The 24,537-nt window shown below is 39.5% G+C and overlaps 1 protein-coding gene across 1 annotated transcript; it reads right to left on the bottom strand.

Moving 5' to 3' along the window:
* Positions 1–1,515: 1,515 nt before the first annotated feature.
* CDC37L1 (cell division cycle 37 like 1) lies at positions 1,516–23,906 on the bottom strand. Its single transcript, XM_043567200.1, has 7 exons — positions 23,608–23,906; positions 19,461–19,742; positions 16,494–16,587; positions 10,179–10,294; positions 9,697–9,819; positions 6,078–6,242; positions 1,516–2,113 (listed from the first exon to the last, which is right to left on the bottom strand). Exons 1-7 carry the CDS (start codon positions 23,737–23,739, stop codon positions 2,012–2,014), a joined length of 1,014 nt encoding a protein of 337 aa, XP_043423135.1. The 5' UTR covers positions 23,740–23,906; the 3' UTR covers positions 1,516–2,011.
* Positions 23,907–24,537: the final 631 nt, after the last annotated feature.

A 24,537-nucleotide genomic window follows, 5' to 3' on the forward strand; every position in this document is an offset into this window, starting at 1 on the left:
CTTGGACTGTAAAAAAAAAAAAAAAAAAAAAAAAAAAATTATATATACACACACACACACACACACATATATACACACCTGCAAGTTACACCTTAAATAGTTCTTCCAGAATTCCTGTTTCAGAGAACAAAACCGAACAACCCTTCAGGATTAGCTTATTCAGTGTGCTGATCACTTCTCTCCTACCGGTAGTCAGTCCTTAATACCTTTAACTTAAAAGCGGCAAATGAAATCCAAAACAATCTGGGTGCTTCCAGGCAAATCCTGGGGAAAAGTGGAGTTGAGGAATGGAAAGTAACGGCTCAAGAAACATGTCAGTGAAATCAGGGATTTCACTCCTGTGTCTATTCTCTATTTGACAGGAAGGGAAAACAAGAGCTTGCTCCAGAACAGAAAAAAAGAAAAAACTTCTATAACTAGGTCATTAGTTTAAAAAAAAAAAAAAAATTACAGGCTGATGAATATTACCATATAAATTAGTCAAACATTTTATTATAGCGTATATATTTATATCAAAAGCACAAAGTTTTATTCTGAAAACCAGGAAGATTGTGATGTTCCAGAAGTGTGAGTCAGTAATTCCAGTCCATTTCTACTGGTGCCACGTGCCTTATCACCTCAGCCAAACCAAGGTGCAAACGAGGCTATGGTCACAGGTCTGATCACCGTACGGGTCCCTTAGCATTAGCGGTTTCTCAAACTGAGACACGGACTCCCAATCCCAGTCAGCCGTCTTCCAGATGTGTGCTGCTGCTCTCAGTGGGACTCAGCCACAGACCACACTCAATACACACCGAAGCCCACATTCCCCTAAGTCCGAAGATTCATCCTCAATAACAAGGACAGCACAAGGTGCACTGTCATCTACTTCCAAATAAAACGAGTCATCACACGCCCTGGCACATCTGAAGTGAATTATATAGGAAGTGGTAAAGCTCAGAAGCATTCTATGGTAACTGACCTAAGGACAGCGAGGACAAATGTGGTAAAAGCCATCATTACCAACAAGGATCACCAAATTCTTAGAAGTAAGTACTTGGGCAGCTCGAGGCAGTGAGGTCTTCAAGAGTTCTCCTGCCTTTTAAAAAAGTCCTTGGGCTACATAAAGAATGAAACAAACAACCATGATTTTAAAAATCAGAATATTCTTCCTGTTTGTTCTTATAGGCCATTAGTATTCTTTTAAAACTTGCTCCCTGAGAGATCCCAAACTATGTCAAGAAATTAAGAGTGAGCTTGAAGTTATCTTATTAAAAAAAAAAAATCTAGGTTAGCTTTATCACTTTTTATATTACTATAACCCTTAATATTAAAAAGTCAACAGGATAAAATTAACTTCTAAGTAATACAGTCTTGAGAATACATAGGGGGTAAAGTCAGTATCTATATAAAAATGGTATTATACTCAAAGATTTAACTGATGGTGTCGAAAATACAAATGTAATATTATTTTAAAGGGAAAGACTTTGTTTTAATGTTTACCACCCAGCTTATTTAGTAAAGTAGATTATCCACTACTGATTTATTGCTTTTAATATGATGAAACACCAGATTTGACAGCTAAATTAGCAGGATACAAGTACATTTTATCTTTAATTATTTTTGTAGCGTAGGACATGTACATACCCATATAAAAAGAGACTGTAGCAGATGCCTCCTAGAATCAACCGGTTCTTGTAAACATTGCATTTGTGCAGATTTTCCTACTTTGATTCCAAAATTGAGTACAATAAGATTAAAGGCAAATTTAGTAGCCAAAGAAAACCAAAAAAACCCAAAGTCCAGTTTGACGTCCCACAACATATGGTATCACTCTCCTCTCTTCAGAAAAAAAACAAAAAACCTAGCAGCACATAAAAAAAATTTTACAAAACGTTTCAGTACTCTTTTTTCCCCTCCCATCAAAACCAAACAAAAATAAAGTGCAGCACCCATAAAAGTGTCAAGAAAATAGCCAAGTTCTTCCTTTCTTGTAACAAAATAGCACTTGGCCTCAGCAGTCTTAACCAAATCATACAGTGTCCATCATTTTGGATTCATCATCTTCTTTATGTACCACTGAGTTTAAACTGCAAAGAGCTGTATTGACAGAATACTGAAGATAATCTGGATTCTGGAAAACATAAATAGAGGGAAGAAACAATGGATGATAACCAGTTTTATGCCAGCATATACAACTACATGTTCAGTTTCGCACTATTTCTCTGCGATGTATGTGGGAAAGAAAATGGACTCAGAGGTCAAACTTGGGTTGAAACCCAAGACGATGAAAAAAATAGACAGGACCATCCAAAGAGGATGTGGCAAAGACAGATGATATACGTAACAAACAGAAATGTAATAAACACTAACTTTTTTTCCCTTTTAACAAAACGGTGCAAGTTAAATTATTTAGTCATAGAAGGGTACATCTTTCACGTAACTATGTGTACAAAGCTATTGATAATTTAAAAAAGATATGACTTTAAGTCAGCAATGTGTTTTTTTTTTTATAAATTTTTTTTTTCAATGTTTTTTATTTATTTTTGGGACAGAGAGAGACAAAGCATGAACGGGGGAGGGGCAGAGAGAGAGGGAGACACAGAATCGGAAACAGGCTCCAGGCTCCGAGCCATCAGCCCAGAGCCTGACGCGGGGCTCGAACTCACGGACCGCGAGATCGTGACCCGGCTGAAGTCGGACGCTTAACCGACTGCGCCACTCAGGCGCCCCAGGTCAGCAATGTGTTTTAAAGATTACTATCTAATTACCACAGTAAATATTAAAAATGCAAAACACTTGAATAAGGAAAAAAATACAATTACCGAGTAAAAATTAGTTACCTTCAGAGTGTATTTTGGTTTTTCAAAGATTAAAAACAAACTCAAATGAGAAATTATTAATCTTTTGAGAGGCACTTAGATCCATGTATTAAAAATTGAGAATAAAAGGACATTTTAATTTCAATGTTTGTAGTTCCTAAATATTCTATCTGTTCGTTTCTAAAGCTAAGAAGAAAACCTTATTTAATAAATGCAAAAACAAAACCATTATTTGTTAAAGCACCATGACTAGGGACATAAGCCCTTAAAGATCCAGGACTTTAGGAAATTCTTCCCTAACAATTCAATTTTGTCTATTCAGTTGTTCTGAATATCTGCCAGCTACTCAGTGTTTTAGTACTGTTACACCCAGTTTCATCTGTTTATTTAATGAACACCAATGAGGAAAACAGCCCAAAGAGAAGATAGATGCCGTAAACTTTCCCATCTCATAAGGAGGGGGGGGTTTCAGAAGATCCTCTTAGTAAAGTAAATATGTGTAATTCCATTATTTGTAAAAGTCAAAAAGCTAGCCAGAAGTTGGATTATTCCCAATCAAGTCTTGATGAAGGCAATGGCACGAACAACTGAGTGAGGTCTGGAACACTTACGTGCTGTTAGACCTCAGTTCGAGTCCTGCCATCACCACCTAATGCAATGTAATCCTGGAAGAGAAAACTTAGCACACCGTAGTAGATTAAAAAGCTGGTCTACAGGAAAAACCTAGGGTAACTGTCACAACACCTCTAAGAGGCCTTGATTAGTTCTCTCAAAACTAAGGATGAGGGGATTTGGCTTATTTGACAAGATTGTTGTCAACTGAAAAAAAAAAAAATGAAAAGCTAAAGTGTTACCCAAATTTAAGTTTTAAAAAAAATTATTAAACCCTCATTACATTATCCCATTCTCCAAAGAAACAGAGCTAAGACCTTTACTGACAACACAAGCCCAATTCCAAAGGCCCTCAGAACGGAGCTTACAATTACTCTACCAAGACTGGACAGGAGAGGACCTCCAGAACTCAATATCCATCTCCCCAGGAACTGTAAAATCTACGGAGAGACTTAAAAACAAAAAGCAATGAAAACACCTAACCTAATCCAAACTTAAACTGAACTGATTACCGCATATTCTCATCTAGTAGCATTCCCAACACATTTCTCGTCCCAGTGACCGGTTCCTCCCAAGGGGACATGACTGCGTATTTCGTCCTGTTCCTAGCGTGCGATTCAACAACCGTCTGTAGTGCAGGTGAGTGAGCAGTGCAGGGGACAGAGATCCGGGACCGGAGTGATTGGCTGCATCAACTGCTGGACTGACTTGAGGCCAACTGCCTAACCTCCGTGAGCTTCGGTTCACTCATCCATAAAAATGAATGAGAAGATTAAATGAAACAACATATGAAGGTTGCAATCTACAGACTGATGATAATAAAAATGGGATGTTATCATTATGGTAAGCTTTTCTTCCAAAAGCTTCCCCTCAACCAGTCAAAGGTCCTTCGGTGCATCCAGCTGAAATTTTACACAGCCCTTCCCTCCCTCAGGAGGATTGGCGCAGAATGCTCAACTTTTCCAACCACGAGGAACAGTCTGTTAGCCCGGAGGAATTAAGTCTGAACAACCCCGATAATATCAGCAATTTCAAAGTGTCAAAATTGTACAATCTCAGCCCCGCACCTCGCAAATGCGACAGCAAGGAACGCCTAGCAGCAGACCTCAGCTGCTACCGGTATGTGCAATAAGAACTTAGTTCTCTCAGACCGGAAGCAGCTCTTTGGTAATATAGACCAGTTCTCTTTGAACGTAGATCTTTTCCCTCTTACGTTCAGAATCAATGACGTCCCTCCAAGTCTCTTTTTCCCTTTGTATTCATTATGGGGTATCTTCATTTTAGGAGATTTATATATTGTACATATTAGATGTGACGGTGTCTTACAGTCATAAAAGTCCCTCGGAAAGACTAGTTAGATGTGGGCTATTTCTCAAAGAAGAGGAAATCATTACCATATTTAAAGACATTAAGAGATACTCTGCAGGACAAATCAAGGGGAGATATTGCTTATCTATCTAAGAGGTAACATTACTAATTATGTAAAAATCAAGATCTTCATTATTTCTATCCTTGAGAATTAATATTTCTGGCTGAGTTGAATATTATCAACTCTTGTCCTTAAATTGTCACTTTGGCCTACAATTTATGTAACAGAAATGGTGAAATTATAGTCATAGGTACAGGTACTGAAAATCTCAATTCCTACTGCTTTATGAGATTTAAAACTACAGGGCTCTCCTCACATTGTCTTCTGAATGAGAATTCCCTTTTCACTATGTAGTCAACAGACTAACCTGACTAAAGTTGGTCTTAGAATCTTGGGGTCTGGAAATGAGAGATGACTGAGCTCAATTACAATGCCACTACAATTAGCACAGGCAGCAATTTTGTTGTGGTAACTTAAAATTGCAATCCACAGTATCAGACCAGTGGCCTAACCTCTCCTTCTGACATAAGCGACACAGCTTTATCTTGATCTTGTTGCAGAGGCTCAGACAGTTGATGCATATTACTAGAAAGAGCAGCTTAGCATAAGGTGCACTGACATACTAAGCATGCTGCCTCTGCTAAGCAACACCAACATTTAATAAGACAATACTAAATAAACTCATGGAACAAATCACCTTGGTTGCCACTGAGATGTATGCTCTGAAGCCAACTCATCCTAAGAAATTCTTCACAGTATAGTTCTACTGAGAATGAGGGGCTACTCAGGAGCCACGCTGAGAAGTTCAGGATCGAGATGATCAATAGGTAACACCTGCCCTTAAGGATGCTTAGGTACAAGGGGCCTGGGTGGCTCAGTCGGTTAAAGCGTCTGACACTCGATTTTGGCTCGAGTCATGATCTCGAAGGTTATGAGATCGAGCCCTAGTGTTGGGCTCTGTGCTGACGGCACGGAGCCTCCTTGGGATGTTCTCTCTCTCTCTTCCCCCCTCCCCTGCTCACGCACACATGCTCTCTCAAAATCAATAAACGTTAGAAAAAAAATGCTTAGGTACAACTCTTCTATATTTGAAGGAGTGGAATTTGGTGTCTAAATCCCCAAGGGAGGGAAGACATTTATTGAGTGACCAAACATGGCATGAGATGAAAGAGTTATCTTTTGAGGCGAAAATATTTAAAATGACCTCACATACATTACATGTAAGAAGAATAGTCCAAAAGAACAAAAATTGTGTGAACTAATAAGTTTATAAAGTATTTGCTTTTCCAACTTACTTGTGATAAGGATTCTAACGAACCTATAGATCCAACACCAGAATGGGGAACATGATTTTGAACTGTCATAGGTTGAAAACTTGGTGATTGAGAATAAAGTCTGACTCTTGACTTGAAAGCTTCAAGTTCATTTTTGAATGCTTCAAAATAACCTCCTTCCTCTGCCTAGAAAACACAAAAGAACCAAAGACTGTTTTTTAAGACTTCCAGACCACACAGTAAATTCTAACAAACATATATCAGATCTGAAGTGAAGGAAGTAAAGATAAGGTGAATAGTTTAAATGTATGTAGAAAACACCAGGATCCTTGTCAGATTTGTAAAAACTACCAGTTTCATAGGAATACGAAGAATTGGCTTCGTCCATTTTCTCTGCTCCAGCAAAATAAACAACGTGCACACACGCACGCACACACACACACAAATATAACAAAAGAAAGCAGGTATTCTCCGTATTTCTAGATTCTTGACAGGATCCAAAGTAAGTCTCATTTAACCTGTCATATGCATTCTATCCCTTCCAATTGCCAAGCAACAACCAAGGGCTATTCTTAAAACCTTCTAATTCTCCATCGATTACCTGTTTATAATAATTCTCCAACTCTATACTCCCTATTTGTAAAACCATGAAAACTAAATAAAATTCAATATTCACCTCCATTACGGAAGCATCTTCGTGTTTTAGTGAAGCAAATACCTTTTCAACATTATGGAGAGAAGAAAGTATGAAGAGTATGCTGCAGGAGGGGAACTCCCTCCAATGACGTATGTAATACAAGCAAGATTCTTGATGGAAAACACCCAACTGGCAGTCGCCTCCACTTAAGTCTCCCCTGCAGGTAAAGAATGACATGGCACATACCCTACACTAACAGGACCTTAGGCTTTAAGTTCAATGATGGAAGAGATTTTGTCACAATCTCATTCCATGATCTCACTGGGCCCATTTGTGTGGAATGCTGTATTTTCTTTAATGTAGTCTAGGTCTTGTGGATTAGTTATTAACATTATATCCATACACATCATGCAGACAACATTCCGTGCTGCCATTTTATCTTTTTATGAATTCAGCAGCCACTTCTTTAATTGTAGCATTTCACTTTAATCAGTATATGGCACTTGTGTGGACACCCAGGACGTCAGCCTGCATATCCAGAGGTAACCCTTCTCAAACGGTTATGCAACTACTATTAAAGGAACCAAGCGGCACAAGTGCTGGCGTGCCTAAGGCCTAGGGATTTAGGTCTGGAGAGACTGGACTGACTCTTGCCGGAAGTAACCACGGGTCACTTGCTTCGTTTCTCTATGCTACTTTCCTAACTTGTAAAATAGAAAATAATAAACCTTATAAAATCTTATGAGGATTTAACGAGCTAATCCATGTAAAGTTATTAGAACAATACCTGGCACAAGGTAAGCACTCTATGAAAGTTAGTTATTCCTGAACTTAAAAAAAAATTATGAAGAACATAATGTTTACGATTAAAGACTTTTCAGTTCTACTTTGACAAAGTAAATTTCAAAGGATAGACACAGTTTGGCTATGTTCCATTATTCTATTAAGCACTAGTCCAAACATAACCAATGATGTAAGGCAAAGAAGAAAGTATGGCTTTTATTATACCTATATGTCAAGTGAAATTTAGAACAGTCATCATAAGCATAACTAAAATACCAACTCCATCATTACTCATTAAAACTCTACTGTTTTGGGGAAATTTCCTACTTAGGCTGCACTTTAGAAGAGTTTACAACATTTAAGGTAGAGCTACTATCACCCTGATACGTTAAAGTTCAATACATTTAATACATTTTTCCCGTTTATATAAGAAAATATTTTCACTCTAGTATATAAAAAAGAAAATGGAAATCACTTATAATTCTCCCATCCAGATATTATCAAAGTTAAGTTTTTGGTGTATTTCCTTCTAACATCTAATTGTGTATGCTGAAATGTATCAAGTCACTCCTTTGCCTCTTTGGTTTTACTGCTTACACATGTATCCTTCAACAGCATATTGTTCAGTTCTGCTTGTTTTGAAACTTCATAAAAAATACAGGATACTCTTTGCTTTTTCATCCACAGTGACGCTGGTTACTATTTTACCAAATGAACATCCCACAGTTTATTCCTTCTACTGTCAAGAGACACCTGGGTTGCTCTCAGGCTTTTGCGATTATGAACAATTATCCTCTGAACATTATGTATCTGCACATGTAGCCTTGCTTCTCAAGGGCAGCAGTTCTCAAACTTTATGCTCTCAGGACCCCCACTCCCTTTTCACTGTTGAAAATGACTGAGGAACCTGAAGAGCTCCTGTTTATGTTGGCCATTATTTGTCAATGTTCACTGTGTTAGAAACTAAAACCCGGGCATTTAAAAATTATCTAAAATATAACAAATTCATTACATGTAAACATTTATAACACTTTTATAAAAAAAAAAAAAAAACAACCAACCCTATTTCTGAAACAAAAACATCTACTGACAAGTCTGGCTTAACAGAAGATAGCTGGATTCCCACATCTGCTTCTGTATCAAATAACATTTTAGTGTCACTATGAGAACAGTTTTGACTCTAGGCCTCCCAAAACCAGGTCTTGAAGACTGTTGGGTGTCCCTGGACCACATGCTGAGAAACCTGTTCTCTAGCATATACACCTAGAATTTCTGGGTTTTAGCACTTGTTCAACTCTACTAGGAAGTTTTCCAAAGTGGTTGCACCAATTTATACCTCTACAAGAGTGAATGTGAATTCTTAACTGTTCTTCTTGTACAACTTTTCAATCATTAAGTGTGAAATGGATTGAATGGATTTGTCCATTTTTCTTTCATAGGCCAATACATATCACTTCTTTTGATTTATAGCAAAGCATTTCCTCACATCATTAAAAATTCTTAAATTTTAATGTCTGCATAATATTTTATGTACCACAGATTGTTTTTATCCATTCCTCTAGCTGTTGAATGTTTAGGTTGTTTCTTGTTTTTGTCCATTACAAAAGTCATTTCTCTTTAACTGTGAGTTCTTTTATTTTATTTTTGTTAAACTGTGAGCTCTATACATAGAGGATTACCGTACCTACACTATAGTCGCATCACCTTAAGCTGCAGTCCTTGCATTCGTAGGCAGTCAATACTTACTGGCCTCTTATAGAGCTCCCTTAAGTCTAAATTAGCATGAGATCAGCAATGTAATTTTTTCCCCCGGTATAAAATCTATAGGGTTTAGCGTGTGGCATTCTGGTTGGGTGGCTTCCTTTAATGTATATGGACCAAAGAGGTCTCAGCTAAGGCTTAATCTTCCCATTCATTTATTTTTAATATTTGTTTTGGAGGGAGGGAGGGGGAGGGAGGGGGGGGGAAGAGAGAGAGAGAGAGAGAGAGAGAGAGCGCGAGCGAGAGAGAGAGCGCGCACGCTGGGGAGGGGCAGAGAAAGAGGGAGACAGAATCCAAAGCAGGCTTCAGGCTCTGAGCTGTCAGCACAGAGCCCGACGCGGGGCTCAAACTCACACACCGTGAGATCATAACCTGAGATGAAGTCGGAGGCTCAACTGAATGAGCCACCCAGGCGTGCCCCTTAATCTTCCCATTTAAAAATATTAAATAGTTACTTACTTTGGCTTTCTGGAAAAATAAACGAAAACACCCTCTTGGATCCACATTACAGTTTTTGGCCATTTCCATAATAAACTGCATCACAACAGCTTGATGTGCTATTTGTTCCATTAGAGCCCCTTTCTGAAAACAGACATTAAAATTACCGAGAGATACCTCTGGAAACATATTTGACATTGTGCTTACTATGTGGATTTTAAAACATGATTTTCAAATAGGCTAAAAGAGAAAAAGGTTTAGAGTATGCAGGAACAAAGAAATGAGGCAGCAAAAAAAGCCTACTGGCAAGGTTTCCTTATGCTAACTAAAACAACTATAAAAGTTCCCACGGTAAACTCAAGTAGGTCTAAAAACAAAAAATTATAATTCTATTTAATAACCTTCCCGTTTTCACTTAAAGGAAGTAACATAAAAAACAAAAAACCAAAAAAGCATATCAGAATTAAATTAAGGGTCCCAGAAACTCAAGGTTTACACAATACCTGTTCGGCTTCTAGATGAAAACACCATAAAATAAGATATTTAGCGGTTTCTTCACATACAAGGTATGGGTGGTCAGACAAAAATCTCTGACTATCATCCCATCGACTCAACATACCTATAAAAAAAGGATTAAATCACAACTGTCAAATACTCTTATAAACAAAGAAATGGTAGTTTAAAATGATTCCCTTTAAAGACAATTCACATTACTACAGCAATAGGTTATGGTAAAAGAGCAAAGAAAGGAGAATAAAACTCTTTTAAAGCAATCCCCAATATATTGGAAACAGCTTCCAAAATTCACAGAAAGTTTCATTTCAGATAATTAGGTTAAAATAGGGCGACTGATTTAAAGTGAAAAAAATCCTGCATCTGAGGAATGCCTGAAATTCCAGGCAGACTGGCTGGTCATCCCAGGCAGAAGTAAGTACAAACGATTTCAAGACACTCAATGTTATTTACTCACAGAATACAAATTTTTCTATTAGAAATATGGAGAAGAAAGCACAACCTCAAGAAACTATACTTAGCAAAGACGTAATAAAAGTGAAAAACCCCGTCATCTCTAATTTATTAAAAAATGTCTACGCTGATAAAGTCAAATGTTGACAGCAGAGAAAACCAATCAAGTCTGACAAAAGTAAATGTACTTTAACCATTTAGTCACGTTTATAACACACAGAAAACCTTTAGAAATTAGTGAAGCATATTTAAAAGCAGATGCCATTTTGCTTCAAAATATCAAGCTAATCCAAATACTACTTAAGGTGTATCTGTATCTTTATCCAAATTAATAAGAAATTTGGCCAAAAAGTCAATACCATCACGGAACCAGCAAAGCGTTCAGCTTTTAACTTTGTCCAGTAAGCTTTACACGTGAATAAATTAAGTAGAACAACATTAGCTTTAGACTCTTAAGACTCATCCAAAGAAGTCTGTATGTCACTGAAGCATTCTGGAAATTTTAGAAGGTGGTGTCAATAGTTTGGCAGTGACATCTTTCCTCTAGATACAAATTGAACTTCTATACGTTAAAGTTCCACATTAGAACACAAAGAAGAACAAAACTGAGGACAAATGTCTTTTTGACAAACACACGTTTAGCAACACATGGGAATCAACTGAAAAGAAACGATTACTGTTTCTCATTTAAATAAAGGAGGGAGGAAGCATTTTAGCATTTTCTCGTAAAGAGTTTTATTAAGTATTTTCCCAATGCTTCAGATGGAGTGATTAGGGCATTTTAAATTCTGAGAAACAATGATTTTGAAAGTTCCTTAAAACTACTTCTCAAGCTACAGTTAAAGAGTCTAATAACTTCTGAGGGTCAGATCTAAAGAAAGCATAATCCTTATTTCTTATACCTGAAGCCATAAAATAAATCCTATGAAGCAGTTTTGCGTTAGCTTTGTTAGAGTCCTGAAGAGGTATTTCAACTCTATCCACATCCACACAGAGAGCATTGCTTCTCTTTACTTCTCCATGGCAGCATCATGACTGACTGAGGCACCCAAATCCTATCCATTTTGGTTTCTTTTACAGGAAGGATAATACGAAATGGTTAGTGACATTTATAGGGATCATGAGGGTGTCATCGAATGTTAAAAATTTTAAACTATCCATTTAATACCTAAGACAAAATACTTGACCACAGCTTTTCTTTATCCGAGAAATACCTCTCATCACTTGATTTCAAAAATGCATACCGATTATCATGAAACTGACACGTCAGGTTACAAGAGCCCACACACACCTTCGTGGAAAGAGTGTGGAATTTTATGAACAAAATACTTCAAGAAACTCCAAGGCTTTAGTGGAACAACATACCTGAAATCACTGTGACGTTATTTTACAATTTGTAAACAAACTATGAGTAGCACAATCTCTCGCGGTGACTAAAACAAGCAGACTCGAGAAACAAACGGCCTAGGTCCGAATACTGGCCTTACCATCTCCTATGCCTTGGCTAGCTCTATGCCTCCTTTTCCTCTTCTGTAACATAGGGCTAAAAATAGTATCTCATTCAGAGGGTTTCTGTTGAGAATTAAATGAGTTAATACACATGAAGCATTGGGGACAGTGCCTGACAAGAGGGTACATACTAGGCAGTATCAACACAAAAGGGAACAATTCACTCTTTCAGCGAGTATTAGACGCTTTGGAGAAGACTAACATAGTCATTTCAACCGGCCGGCCAATCTCTGAATGCTTGAAAAACCTTATCTTGATGAATTAGAATGCTTTAATTGTGTGCTTCCACGTATGTATTTTCCTGAACATCTAAATCCCAACCCATCCATCAGCTCTCGATATTCCACCGGATTCCGAAAATGATTGCCCAAGACACACAACCTTATTGATTTCCCTTTCCTCGTGGCATTATACTTACAGAATAACAGATTTGAATCCTTCAAATTACACTAATGATTTTCCTATCTCTAGCTGCGGAAAACATCCCAACAAGGTTGAGAATTTCTCAATGGAAGTTAAATAACCTTTTTCTGTATTTCCCGAGTCCCAGATCACCTATATTTCCAGTCACCTGCCACCAGACAACTATTTCTACCTACACGTTTGCACATAAACTCCTCTTATTTGAAACCAAACCCATTTTTCTCTCCCTGCTATCTGCAGTGCTTCACAGGCTCCATGTCACCCACTCAAGAATTCTAGAAATTCCTCTAGACATTTCCATTCCTCCCACATCAAACTGATCACCAAGTCTTGTGGTGATACTATTATAAGTTGTTAATATGGTGAATCATGTTAATAAATTTTCCAATGTTAAGCCATCCTTGAATTCTTAGGATAAACCCTTTAAAAATACTTCTTTTTCATGTTATAAAAATGATGTATATTCATTGTGAAGAATTTGAAAAATCCAGAAAATCATCTGCAATCCTACTACAAGAGATGATTAATGTTAATGATAACACTTTAATGTATTTCTTTCTGGAATTTTTTTTTCAGTAGGCTCCACGCCCAGCGTGCAGGGCCTGAACTCATGACCCTGAGATCAATACCCAAACTGAGATCAAGAGTCAGACACCTAACTGACTGAGCCACCCAGGGGCCCCAGGGCTTTATTTTTAATTACTTAAATAAAATTAGGTGCCTGGGTGGCTCAGTTGGTTAAATGTCTAACTTTGGCTCAGGTCATGATCCCACGGTTCGTGCGTTTGAGCCCCACAGTAGACTCTGTGCTGACAGCTCATTCTGTCTCCCTCTCTTGCTGTCCCTCCCCCGTCCCCGGCTCCTGTGCTCGCTGTCTCTAAAATAAACACTGAAAAAATTAAAAAAAAAAATTAGAATCATATCATGCATATTCGTTTTCTATTCATTTCACTCCACATTCTATTCAGGAGTTTTTATACTAAATGTTTTTCAACAAACAGGGTATCAATGTGGTTTTGAAAAGCAATGTGTAAGCGCTTACATTGAGGAAATGGAGTATCTACCTTCAATACAAATGAGAAAAATCCCATCAGAGTATTTACGCAAACATTTACATCTTTCAGTAACAATTCCAGTGACGACATCCCACATAGATTCAAAGATGTTAAATCACAGCTAACTTTGGCTGGAAGTGAAAAGCTGATGTACCATGAAAAACCGTGTTAGATCATCAAAAAGCAGCTCTGATGATCACAAAGAAAATGAGGTCAGAGATGCACAGGACTTGGAATAAAACTTCTGGGAAACTGAAAAGAAAACAGACTTTGCTGCTAAACTGGTATATTTATAAAACATGAGTTAACTAAATTAATAAATTAAATTCAACTGTAGGGAGGGAAATCCAAGATTTCATTGCTTCAAAATACTCCACGATATGGTTGTACCATTTATCATTAGATGGTAAAGTCACATAAGTAAGAGGGTCAACAAACAGCACAATGGAAATGTTAATGTCAGGCACACATGAGACCGCACAGAAGTACCGGTGTCAGGTCACCGGAGCCCATCACAGCTCTCTGTGTCTCAGGCTCGTGCCTTCCAAGAGTTGGGAATGCAAGCCAAGTTTGGAAAGCCTCTGCTGGAAACTTTAATTACAGCTGCTATTCCAGATGTGATACACTTTGAAGAAGTGTATCAATGTAGTCATAATCCTGACAAATGCTTTCTTCACTCTCCACCATAATAAGCATAGAACACCAGAAACATTTGCTTGCACCCAGCAGGAACAGCATTACACTTTCACTGAGCTGCCTAAGGTCTCTGGCTGCTCTGTGCCACAATTCAGTCCACAGGGACTTCCATCATCCCACCATCCCGCATGCCTGCAAGCTGGTCCACGTCATGCTGACAGAACTTGGTGAGCAAGAAGTGGCAGGTATCCCAGATGTCTTGGTAAGATATATGCAGGCCAGAAAGTAGGAAAAAAACACATGGAAAATTTGGGAGCCTACTACCTTAGTAACATTTCTAGGGATCCAAGGAACTGTGGCAAGTAGGACATCTCCTCCAAAGGAAAAAGGCAGCGCACATTTCCATCAAAAAACAGGCACAGTGTGAATCTGGGAGTGGCTATGAGGTCTGGTTGACTTTGAAGACAATAAGGCTCTGATTAGTCTTAGGGGATGAGACAATGGAAGCCCCAACACGCAATGGCAAAACCTCTCCTTATTAGTCCTCTACGTATGGAGGTCAAGTCAGCTTTTTTCCTCAGCCATCTCCCTGTCTGCATAATATTGTATAAATTCAGGACTCTCAGTGGCAGACTTGAGATTATGCAGAGATTCAATGGCATGGGATCTCCCCATTAAGGATATTCCAGGACAGCCTCTCAATACCTAATTTGCCAGTAGCAGAAACCAGCGCATGGTGGTGCCATGCTTCCACCGCTAGTATGTCTGTGGTCCTACTAAATGAGTTATTGCCCACTTCACATTATTTCTTGACCCAGAAACTCATTCTACAACAAAAGACATGAAGACAAGAGGCTCATGAAATTCACTGGTCCTATAAACATCACCACCCAGAAACGGGTATTATGGAATGGTTAAATGTTTTGCTGAGGACTTAAAAAGTCGTAGTGCCAGATGGGTTACAATACCCTGTGAGGCTGGGTTATTCTCCCACACAGAATTGCTTATTAAAGTGCTCTGTCTGCAGCAAAAATGAGGGGACCATTTTGCACCATTAGGCTTCCCATGGCTCCAAAGCTTACAGAAGGCCATCTGGGTGAGAGCACCTTAAAAGATGCTCTTCCAGTACATGCAGTGGGACACACAGGCTAGGAAGCAAGGACTCCAGGTGGGAGTGGCCAATCACACTATCACAACCAAGACTCATTTACAAAATTTTAAAAAGTAAACCCTGTTCACTTCGTCAAGTTCTGTTCTTTACTTAATTCGAATACACAGCCTTTCTTTTTTTAAAACAAAGAGAGTGAGAAAAATGAATCCTTTATGAATGAACTACATAAAAAGGGGAAAAATCCAAAGTAGTAGCAATCGTTTTAACATAACTGAAGGATGAATGGAATTCTAAACGCTTAGGGGAAAAAAAACACCATTGGAAATATATTTCCAAATGTCACTTAATAAGCTTATTAACATACTATAAGTGAAAACTATGTTTACTAAATTAACATGTTACTTGGGATCAAAATACAGACCTTGAACCTTAACCACTAACACTTCCCAAAAGCACTCTCTCCCCAACAGCACCACACTGCTTACGCAGTGCAACATGTTATTTCCCAACTCTGCACTCGCTGCTGCTCCCTCATCTACACGGGGACCTCCTCCTATGTGTTCTTCAGTCTAGCTCAGATGTCACCTCCTGTGCGAAGTCTTCACTACACCACCCCAAGCCCGCAGTCTTTCTTCAATAGAGAAAACTCGTTTTCAGTACCCTGTAGATATATTTCTATTACTGTATTTATCCGAATAGCAGCTGAAGGATCTGCGTGACTTATACAGCAACTATTCCAAAACCTGAAAATAACGAATGCTAATCTTATCCCCATAAAATAATCAGATGCCATGGAAGCAAAGAGGGAAAAAGAGAAGAGCAAAGACCAGTTGGGAAACAGAAAGATGCTGTGGAGTAAACAAAGACTAGGTCTTAGAGGGCAGCGTTATATAATAGACTGAATTTTGCTTCTCTTCACAACTTAGTTTGCTGTCAATCTATTTATTATCCAAAAAAAGGGTCGAAAACAAGAGCTGTCCAACTGTGCCAGAAGTGGCTACCCAAAAGGAGTTTTGTCATTTACCTTCTTTTTGGTACCCACTATAATACAGACACTTTCTGTACACATATTTATGGTATCACTTTATAAAAGAAGGAAAACTAAGCAGCAGACTTACCAAAATGTCTGATTTTTTGTTCATATTTCTGCATAAATGATTTGGATTTATCTTCATCTTCTATTTCTTTTCTTTTATCTTGATTAATAAAACTCTAAGAAAAAAATTCTTTAAGTTAAAATCAGATTTTATATTCTAACTGAATCTTTCTCAGATACTGAATGCCTAGCAATCCTTCCTATAAACACTATAACAAGATGGTACATTATACTGATATTATATCATTAAATTTATCTGCTAAACTCAATTAAGAAGTTAAAATTTTCTGTACTAGTTTCAACAGTTTTAAAAAGTGATGTATGTGTGAAAATTATAAACACTTTAGAAATCATACAAATTCCCTATTAAAGCACAGAGAGATCCTTTACATGAATTGCATGTAAATTTGCATTATTCATTGCTATTAAATATTTGCAGCTCTAGTCTAATCTTCGGAGTTCTTGCTGGAAATAAACTTAGATTTTCAAAGCATATAGAGAATGAAATATATCTGATATAACTTCTTGGCTAAGACATACACCTAAAATATAGACCCTTGGTTTTAAACTTTTCTTAGGAAAGGCCAAACAATTTGATTCTGAAATCAAGTGCAAATTCTATTAAGGAAGTGCTTATTTTCAATTAAATAAATCATAAAGCAGATCAAGATGAAGTTTTTATCTAGCCAGAGAAACTGGCAGGACAGTTTCTCAGAACATTCTGTGATCACATTTAAACCTTGAGATCATCACTGCCAAAAAAGAAAATTGCAAACCAGCTCTGCCAGTTTATAATCTGAAAGCACACAAATTTACATATTTCAAAATAAAAGCATTTTTTCTTTTACATATCCTGCTATCTAGACCAGCACTGTCCAATAGAAATATAATCCAAGTCACAAATATAAAGTTTTCTATTAGCCACATTAAAAAGCAAAAAGATACAGATGAAATTAGTAACCCATTTATTTAAACCAGCATATCCAACATATGATCATTTCAACATGTAAGCAAGACAAAAAAATATTAATGAAATTTTTTACTCTGTTTTGTACTAAGTTATCAGAATCTTGTGTGTATTTTACACTTACAGCACATCTCAATTCGGGCTAGCCACATTTCAAGCGCTCAATAGTACATGTGGCTAGCGGCTATCGAGTTGGACAGCGCAGATCTAGACCAGTCCTCTCAAGTCTCAAGCTCCCAGACAAAATCAATGTACGATTTTGAGCAAATGACTGGAACATAAAGACAATCCTAATTAAAATGTGGTACAAATGTAGGCTATGTTATAACCCAAGTTCAAAAACAAACAACAACAACAACCACAAAAAAAAACAATTAAAAGCAGAGACAAATGAAAATTTTTCTTTGTGACCACTGTGTTAGGAGACATTAACTTTATAAAACAAAGAAACACTGCTTTGACCATTCTCTCTGGAAGAAAAAAATCATTTTAAATAGTTATGGTGTATATATGCAAACCAGAAATAAAGTAAGTGCTAAGAAGACACACCCCTTGGAACAATATATATAGACACCGTGAATCATTCAGATAAAGAATGATCTTGGTATGTGTTCAGGGGTAAATAAATATATACTGGCATGAGTACATAAAAAGTCTAGAAAGATACAACTTACTGTTAACAGTGGTTATCTCTGGGAAATGAAACTGGAAGTGAAGGAAGCCTTTCAATTCTATTTTACATACTGGTGTATTGTTTTGTTTTTAAATTTTTTTTTTTTAGGGGAGAGTAGTGGGGGAGGGGGGAAGGGAGAAGGGGAGGAAGAGAACGAGACGGAAAGAGAGAAAGACAGAGACAGAGAGAGACGCCCAAGCAGGCTCCATGCCCAGCGCAGAGCCCAACGAAGGGCTCCATCTCACAAGCATGAGATCATGACCTGAGCTGAAATCAAGAGTCAGACACTTAACCCACTGAGCCACTCAGGCGCCCTTGTTTCGTCTTTTGTAATAAACATGTTGCGCTCACAATTTTTCTCAATGTAATAAAGCACTGATCGAGCTTGTAGTGTACATTTAACCTGTGTGTATTACTTGCTGCGGCAGAACTAGCGCTGGTCCAAGGGAAGGAAATTAAAAGCGCTTAAGAGGGTAGGTTGGGAGTGGATGCTAGGACAGAAACAAAGAGTGTTACAGACTGAGAAGTCTACAGAGTAATGATGGTTAAAGATAAAGTGAATATGACTTACACAAGAAAGAACAGTCTATCCCTGAAGCTTTGAGTTACGTTTACAAAGAAAAAGTACTACTTTACACAGCAGTAAAAATGAATGTCATTGCCCATTTCTTCTTCAGACACGACAGTCAAAGAATAAAGCCCACATAATCGAGGGCGAGACAGAACACTACTCTTAATGACTACTAACTTGGCAAAAGTACTGTACTGGTCCTCTCGGTTACGTTGGTAATGCTAAATCTGGATTACTACCCGAGGTTTACTAAATACACACCAGGAAGTAACAGTGAAACACTCGTTAATAAACTCCGCATCTACACATCAGCATTACGCAGCGGACAGCAAGCCGACAGAAACAGCAGAGAGCTCTCATAACATCTGAGCTTTACCACATGCCAGGCCCTGTCCCGTGGGCTTTTAAGACATTACCATATTTAGTCTTCATACCCACCCTTTATTGCTGAGGAAACTGAGGCTTAGAGAGGTTAAGTGACTTGCCCAAGGTCACAAGCAGCAGCATGTGACAAAGCTGAGGTCTGAGGCGGTCTGATTCCAGTCAACACTCACATTCGGCGTGCTATGCTTCATGTCCGCGCCACGCAGTCACCTTCACGACCACCCCCGTTCGACGCTACGGGGATACAGGTTTCCTGTAGCCAATGCTTTTCATAAACTGTCAAAACCGGACACCATTCACAGCATTCTGCCGCTTTGCTACCAAATGTGCACAACTGGTCTGTACAAACACTCAATTTCTTCTCCTTTCATTATGACCCAATCAGAGGTCGTACCTTATTAAAAACATCCTTGCTAATGGCATCCATGTTCCACAGACACATTCTCTCTCTCTGTACGAGAGCCTCTTCTTTCTGCCTCCACTCTTCTTCATGTTGCTTCAGCTCCGATACCGCTGTTTGTGCTTTGGCATGTTCCTGATCCAAGGACTCCGAGTTATGCAGGGCTAGGCTACCAAGTTTCTGCTGAGCTTCTGCGAGATTCCATTTGCACGCCACAGAGCTCTTGACAAACTCTTTCTGCTTTTGGCAAGCCAGTTCAATTCCATGACTATACATCTGGAAACAAAACAATATTGTAAGAAACGAAGAAGGCGACGGGTTTGTTGGTGCAGCACAATTTTATTTTCTTGCAGTCAAGGATTTCTGTTCAGTCTTTTTTGGCACACAGGTATTCTGCCTTCTGTGTATGCAGTTATACTTTTATATTACAGGTCTTCTCTTCATCAACTAGATTCTAATCTAGAATATACCACTTCCTTGACAACCATCAGGCAAAAAGCCTGATAATCAGCACAATGTTCTACACATAGCTGGTGCTCAAGAAACATTTGATTGACAGCTTCGTAGTACTGAAACAGCACAATAATTGGGAGCAAAAGCTTAAATCTAGTTCCTCACCTTACAATATGCTGAAAACCAGATCTTTAGGGTTTTGTTCTCTATCACACAGATAGTCTTTAACTTAATCCTAGTCAAAACAGGCAGAGCTATCAAAACAAAAACAAAAACAAAAACAAAACTGGTCCACCCTGATGACTGCCTCTGTTCCACTCATAAGCAACGGTAATTAGTCATAATATTTACTGAACCACTACATGTAGGGCACTTTAGTGTTTAATTCCTTATATACCCCAGCTCTATAAAACAAAAGCTGAAGGTACATTCTTTAAGACTTCTCAGCCAAAACGCAGAACAATTTCAAACTACGTATTCCAAACAATTTTACTTCGATCTGTTCCCTAATCTGCACCACTACTCAAGTCCTTATAATTTCATACCTCAATTATATAAATACAGCCTTTCTCACATGAAGCCATTTCTCCATTCTACCAGACTTGGAGTGATCCTGCCAAAAACCAAATCTGATCACTTTCCTCATTCTTAGAGTCCTGGGATAAAGCACAAACTGCAGCATGGCGCAGTCCTTCATGATCTCACTTCCTACCATCTCTCTAGACTCAGTTCCAGTTACTCTCCTCCTCGTTTGCTTCTTCCTTCCACCGCCCACCCCTTTCAGTGTGGCAACCCCTCATCCCCCCAACTCCTATCTCCATTCCAGATTCTGGCATCACTTCCTCACATTTTCTCTAATCCTTCCTTTCCCACCCAAGGTCTGCCTACTTCTTAGTGGTGTTTTCACACAACATTGTGCTTAATTGTCTACTCAACTATCAGCTTCTCGAGGGGCTAGAATTCCGTAAGTCTTAGATGAATAAATGATTCTTCACTTTTTGTAACAGACTAGTGGTGGCAATTATGTTGTGCAAATATTTTTACAAATATTTGAGGCAAATAGCACTCAAGGTCTTTACTTTTGAGCCGAGTCTTAGATTTCTACTGCAGCAAATGTGGATGTTGTTGCTACTCAGGTGTTTTATTTACTCATTTAGTAGGTTTGAATCCCAGGTATCACAAGGCCCTAACCAACCAAGTAATATATATAGATATACATATTTTGCTATCTGAAAATAGGAGCAAGAATAACTGTAGCCTAGCTATGCTTGAGCAGGAGCCAGGAAAAGGAGAAAAATGAAGCTATAAAATTTATCTTATAAGAAAAGACAAAAGTATACTAAGAAAGGCATATGGACAAATGGAAATGCCCTGCATTTTCAAATTGTGTGGGAGCAAATATTCATGTCTCAAATCAAACACAGAAATCTTATTTCCAAATTCTAAAAATGATTCATGTTTAAATTCTTCTCCACAGACTATACAGACAACATCTGGCATTTGAGCAAAGTATCCAACATGTATTGAGATGATTAAAACAAAAACAAAAACAAAAAAGGTCCTATTTTACCTGTGAACATATTGAGGTTTTAGGGGAACGTTAAACATGACTATATTTTCATGAACATAAATTCAAAAAAGGAACTAGGCTGGCATTAGGTTTACTAACATCACTTTACAATTAAAAATGCTCAAACAGGATCTCTAAATTCCGAACTGCTTTTTACTTTAATTGGATCTCAGAACTGTACATCACATATGACATTAAGAGGTCTAGATTCCCCATGTCTGGTAAAATTAAACCGAAGCTGTTTTTTGAAAAGATTATAAAATGCTAACATTTTATTCTTTCCAAATATGCCAATCCAAAAACTTAAGTCCTAAAGCCAGCAAGACAAGTACGTAGGTTATAAACACACGGACAAACTTAGCATCAGTCACTTGGCAAAACGTAACACCAAAGGTAGTTTCAGCCTCGTGGTTTGACATCACAGGATGGGAAGTGCAGCAGGTAGGAAAAAACACTGTAGTAGATGTCAGAAGTGGTTGCCAGTTTTAATTCTGCCATTAATTGGCTACAGAGTCTCAGAGAAATCACGTTTAATGAAGAAGGTAAGCCTGTTTACTTAGAAAATACCTCCAGCTAAGTAAGCTTATAATTCCAAGTGCCTAAGTAAAGAGTTAATACACAGATATTTTCAAGTTTATCTTTTTAGTAATCTCTACACCCAACATGGGGCTCAAACCCACAACCCAGAGATCAAGAGTCACATGCTCCTCCGACTGAGCCAGCCAGGCGCCCCTCACAGATATTTTCTAAGTTCAGAGTTTATCTTAGGTTACTTTTGTGATTCAACCACAAGGCGCTGAAATTCTGGAGACCTTTTATTCTCTCCATATGCCTTCAAAATTGACAAGAGCAGCTGCTGTTCATTTTTCCCCCTCCATAACACATTCATTATATGCTCACATAACACATTTTGAATATAAAGATGACACTAGCAATCCATAATTAGGGGGTGACTACTAACCTGTCGACTCTCATTCTGTCCTCCTAAAAAATGTCTTGCACTTTCCCAGAGACTGGCTGGCCGAAGTACAGTCTATGGTTATGAAACAGCATTTTTCTCCCTGAAGCCAACTAACCCAGTGTACTGGGCACAAGACCTTACACTTATTAGCAAATGATTTAAATCACTCATCTTTACTAACAGCAAGATGTGCCTAGAGAAAAGCTGTTAATTCAATTAAGCTCTTAGGGACCCTACTCTGCAAGAAGCCTGGAAAGTAGAGACATCCATAACCGTTTCTCCGGACATATTAGTGTTTAGTCTGTGTTCTTAAAATATTCTTCCAAAACACACCCAGATTAGGAGAAAAACCGGGATAAGGTGATGAGTATGTAAGCACTCCCTAAGACAGGACTCAGAAAAATCCTAATGGGTACCTCATTTGGGTAAGTTTCAGAGGAAAGAAGGCTGGATTGAAACCTACAAGTAGCACCGGGAATCTGAGGAAGAACTCTGAAGAAAAGGGCAAACGTGTGCCTATGTGTTTTCACTGGAGACTGATGTGGAGCAAAACTAAAAACCTAACTGGAGGGGAAATGGTCACATTAATGGGACGGATTTACACCACCCTCAAAAGCGAGGTTTTACGGAATTTATTCGGATGTCCAAAGTCAATGAAATTGGATCCTAAATTTGTATAAAGTCAGGAGCTCAGTGAATTATTGAAACACAACCAACCATTCGCTGTTCCTAACTATTAAGTGGGCACAAGTATTAGAGCCTTCAAGAGAATAAAGTGCTCGGGTAAAAACACGCACGAGGAGACAAAGGGTCAACGTTAGAGCGTTAGCCGCCCCAAATCTGGGTGCTGTCGGGGGGGGGGGGGGCGGGGAAGGGGGAGGACCATCTTCCCAGGATGGGAAGAAATTAGCCAAGGTGAAAAGGTGTGCGTGGAGGTGGAGATTGGGAATATACGGCCAGCCCTTCTCAGAAGCCCTCAGAAGATGCTACAATAGCCGCGGGATGGCATCAAGCCCCTGACCCCCGGGAGTGAGATGGGGACGCAGAACAGGGTACAGGGAGGGTCGCAGAGGCAGGGCCGCGCTGGTCCCCAGGCCGGCACCTCCCCATCCCGCCCCCCCGCCCGCCCCCGCGCCCGAACGCGGGACCCCTCTCACCTGGGCGCCGCCGCCCGGCAGCTGCGGGCAGCGGGGAGAACTGGGGGACACGTCCAAGTCACTCTCTTCCTCGGCCTCACCCTCGGCCCGAGGGAGGCTCCAAGGTCCCGGCGGCGGCCACGGCTGCTCCATGTCCGGCTGCCCCCAGCCCTAGAGCCGCCACTGCCAACGGACTTGGCGTGAGCGGAACCTGCTGCGCGGAGCCAGCCGCCCCAGCCTGCCGGGGCCGTTACCCAGAATCCCTCTGCTGGCCGCGACGCCGACGCACACCCCGCGCTGGCCTGGGCCGCGGACGGCGGAAGAAGACGGACGGACTTGGCTACGTCACTTCCTGCTTGGGGGTTGGGGCTGGGAGGGCAGGTTCTGGGCGTGCGTGAAGGGGGTGGGTCGGGGCTTCGCGTTTAAGGTTGCGTTGTCTGAAACCTTTGAGCGATGCCAACATAGCCCTAAGGGCGCTGCGGGTGTCATAGTGTTTAGTTGTGGCCTAGCGTTCCCTTCGCTCTGCACCGTGGGTCCCGGACGCCGAGAGGTGCCGTGTCCGCTTCGCAAGTTGTTTACAGACGGCAACGCCTACCTCTACGTTGGTCTGCAAAGTAGCAGTTCTGAAGCGAGGGTGGGCGGAAAATAGGGGAGAATTTTGAAAGGCAGAGCTAAGTTTTCCCTCATTTCGAGTTCCAAGCTACAGGAGTTTGGCGAAACTTGGCTGGGAGGAGGAGCGCGTCGACGATGAAGTAGCCGAGCAAGCGCGGTTGATGAGGACGAATGCAGGTGATAGCGGACGAAGCCCTGTGTTGCTAAGTTATCTCATTTAGTCCTGAAGACGGGGAAACACACCCACGGGGCGCAAGGTCACACATTTGAAGGAGAGAAGCTATGATCACCCCGGGGGTCTAACTTCAAAGCGTGTAAGGCTAGCAACCGCACACTGCT

The sequence above is a fragment of the Prionailurus bengalensis genome, chromosome D4 (genome assembly GCF_016509475.1).
Source record: "Prionailurus bengalensis isolate Pbe53 chromosome D4, Fcat_Pben_1.1_paternal_pri, whole genome shotgun sequence".
Lineage (NCBI taxonomy): Eukaryota > Metazoa > Chordata > Mammalia > Carnivora > Felidae > Prionailurus > Prionailurus bengalensis.

What these genes read in the sequence shown, in the direction of transcription:
- CDC37L1 (XM_043567200.1), bottom strand. Translation starts at nt 23,739, where the DNA reads ATGGAGCAGCCGTGGCCGCCGCCGGGACCTTGGAGCCTCCCTCGGGCC. An exon ending in TTCATCTAGAAGCCGAACAG is followed by an intron (nt 9,820 to 10,178) that starts GTATTGTGTAAA and finishes GTCTGTTTTCAG; the next exon opens with AAAGGGGCTCTAATGGAACA. An exon ending in TATTTTTCCAGAAAGCCAAA is followed by an intron (nt 6,243 to 9,696) that starts GTAAGTAACTAT and finishes TGTGTTTTCTAG; the next exon opens with GCAGAGGAAGGAGGTTATTT.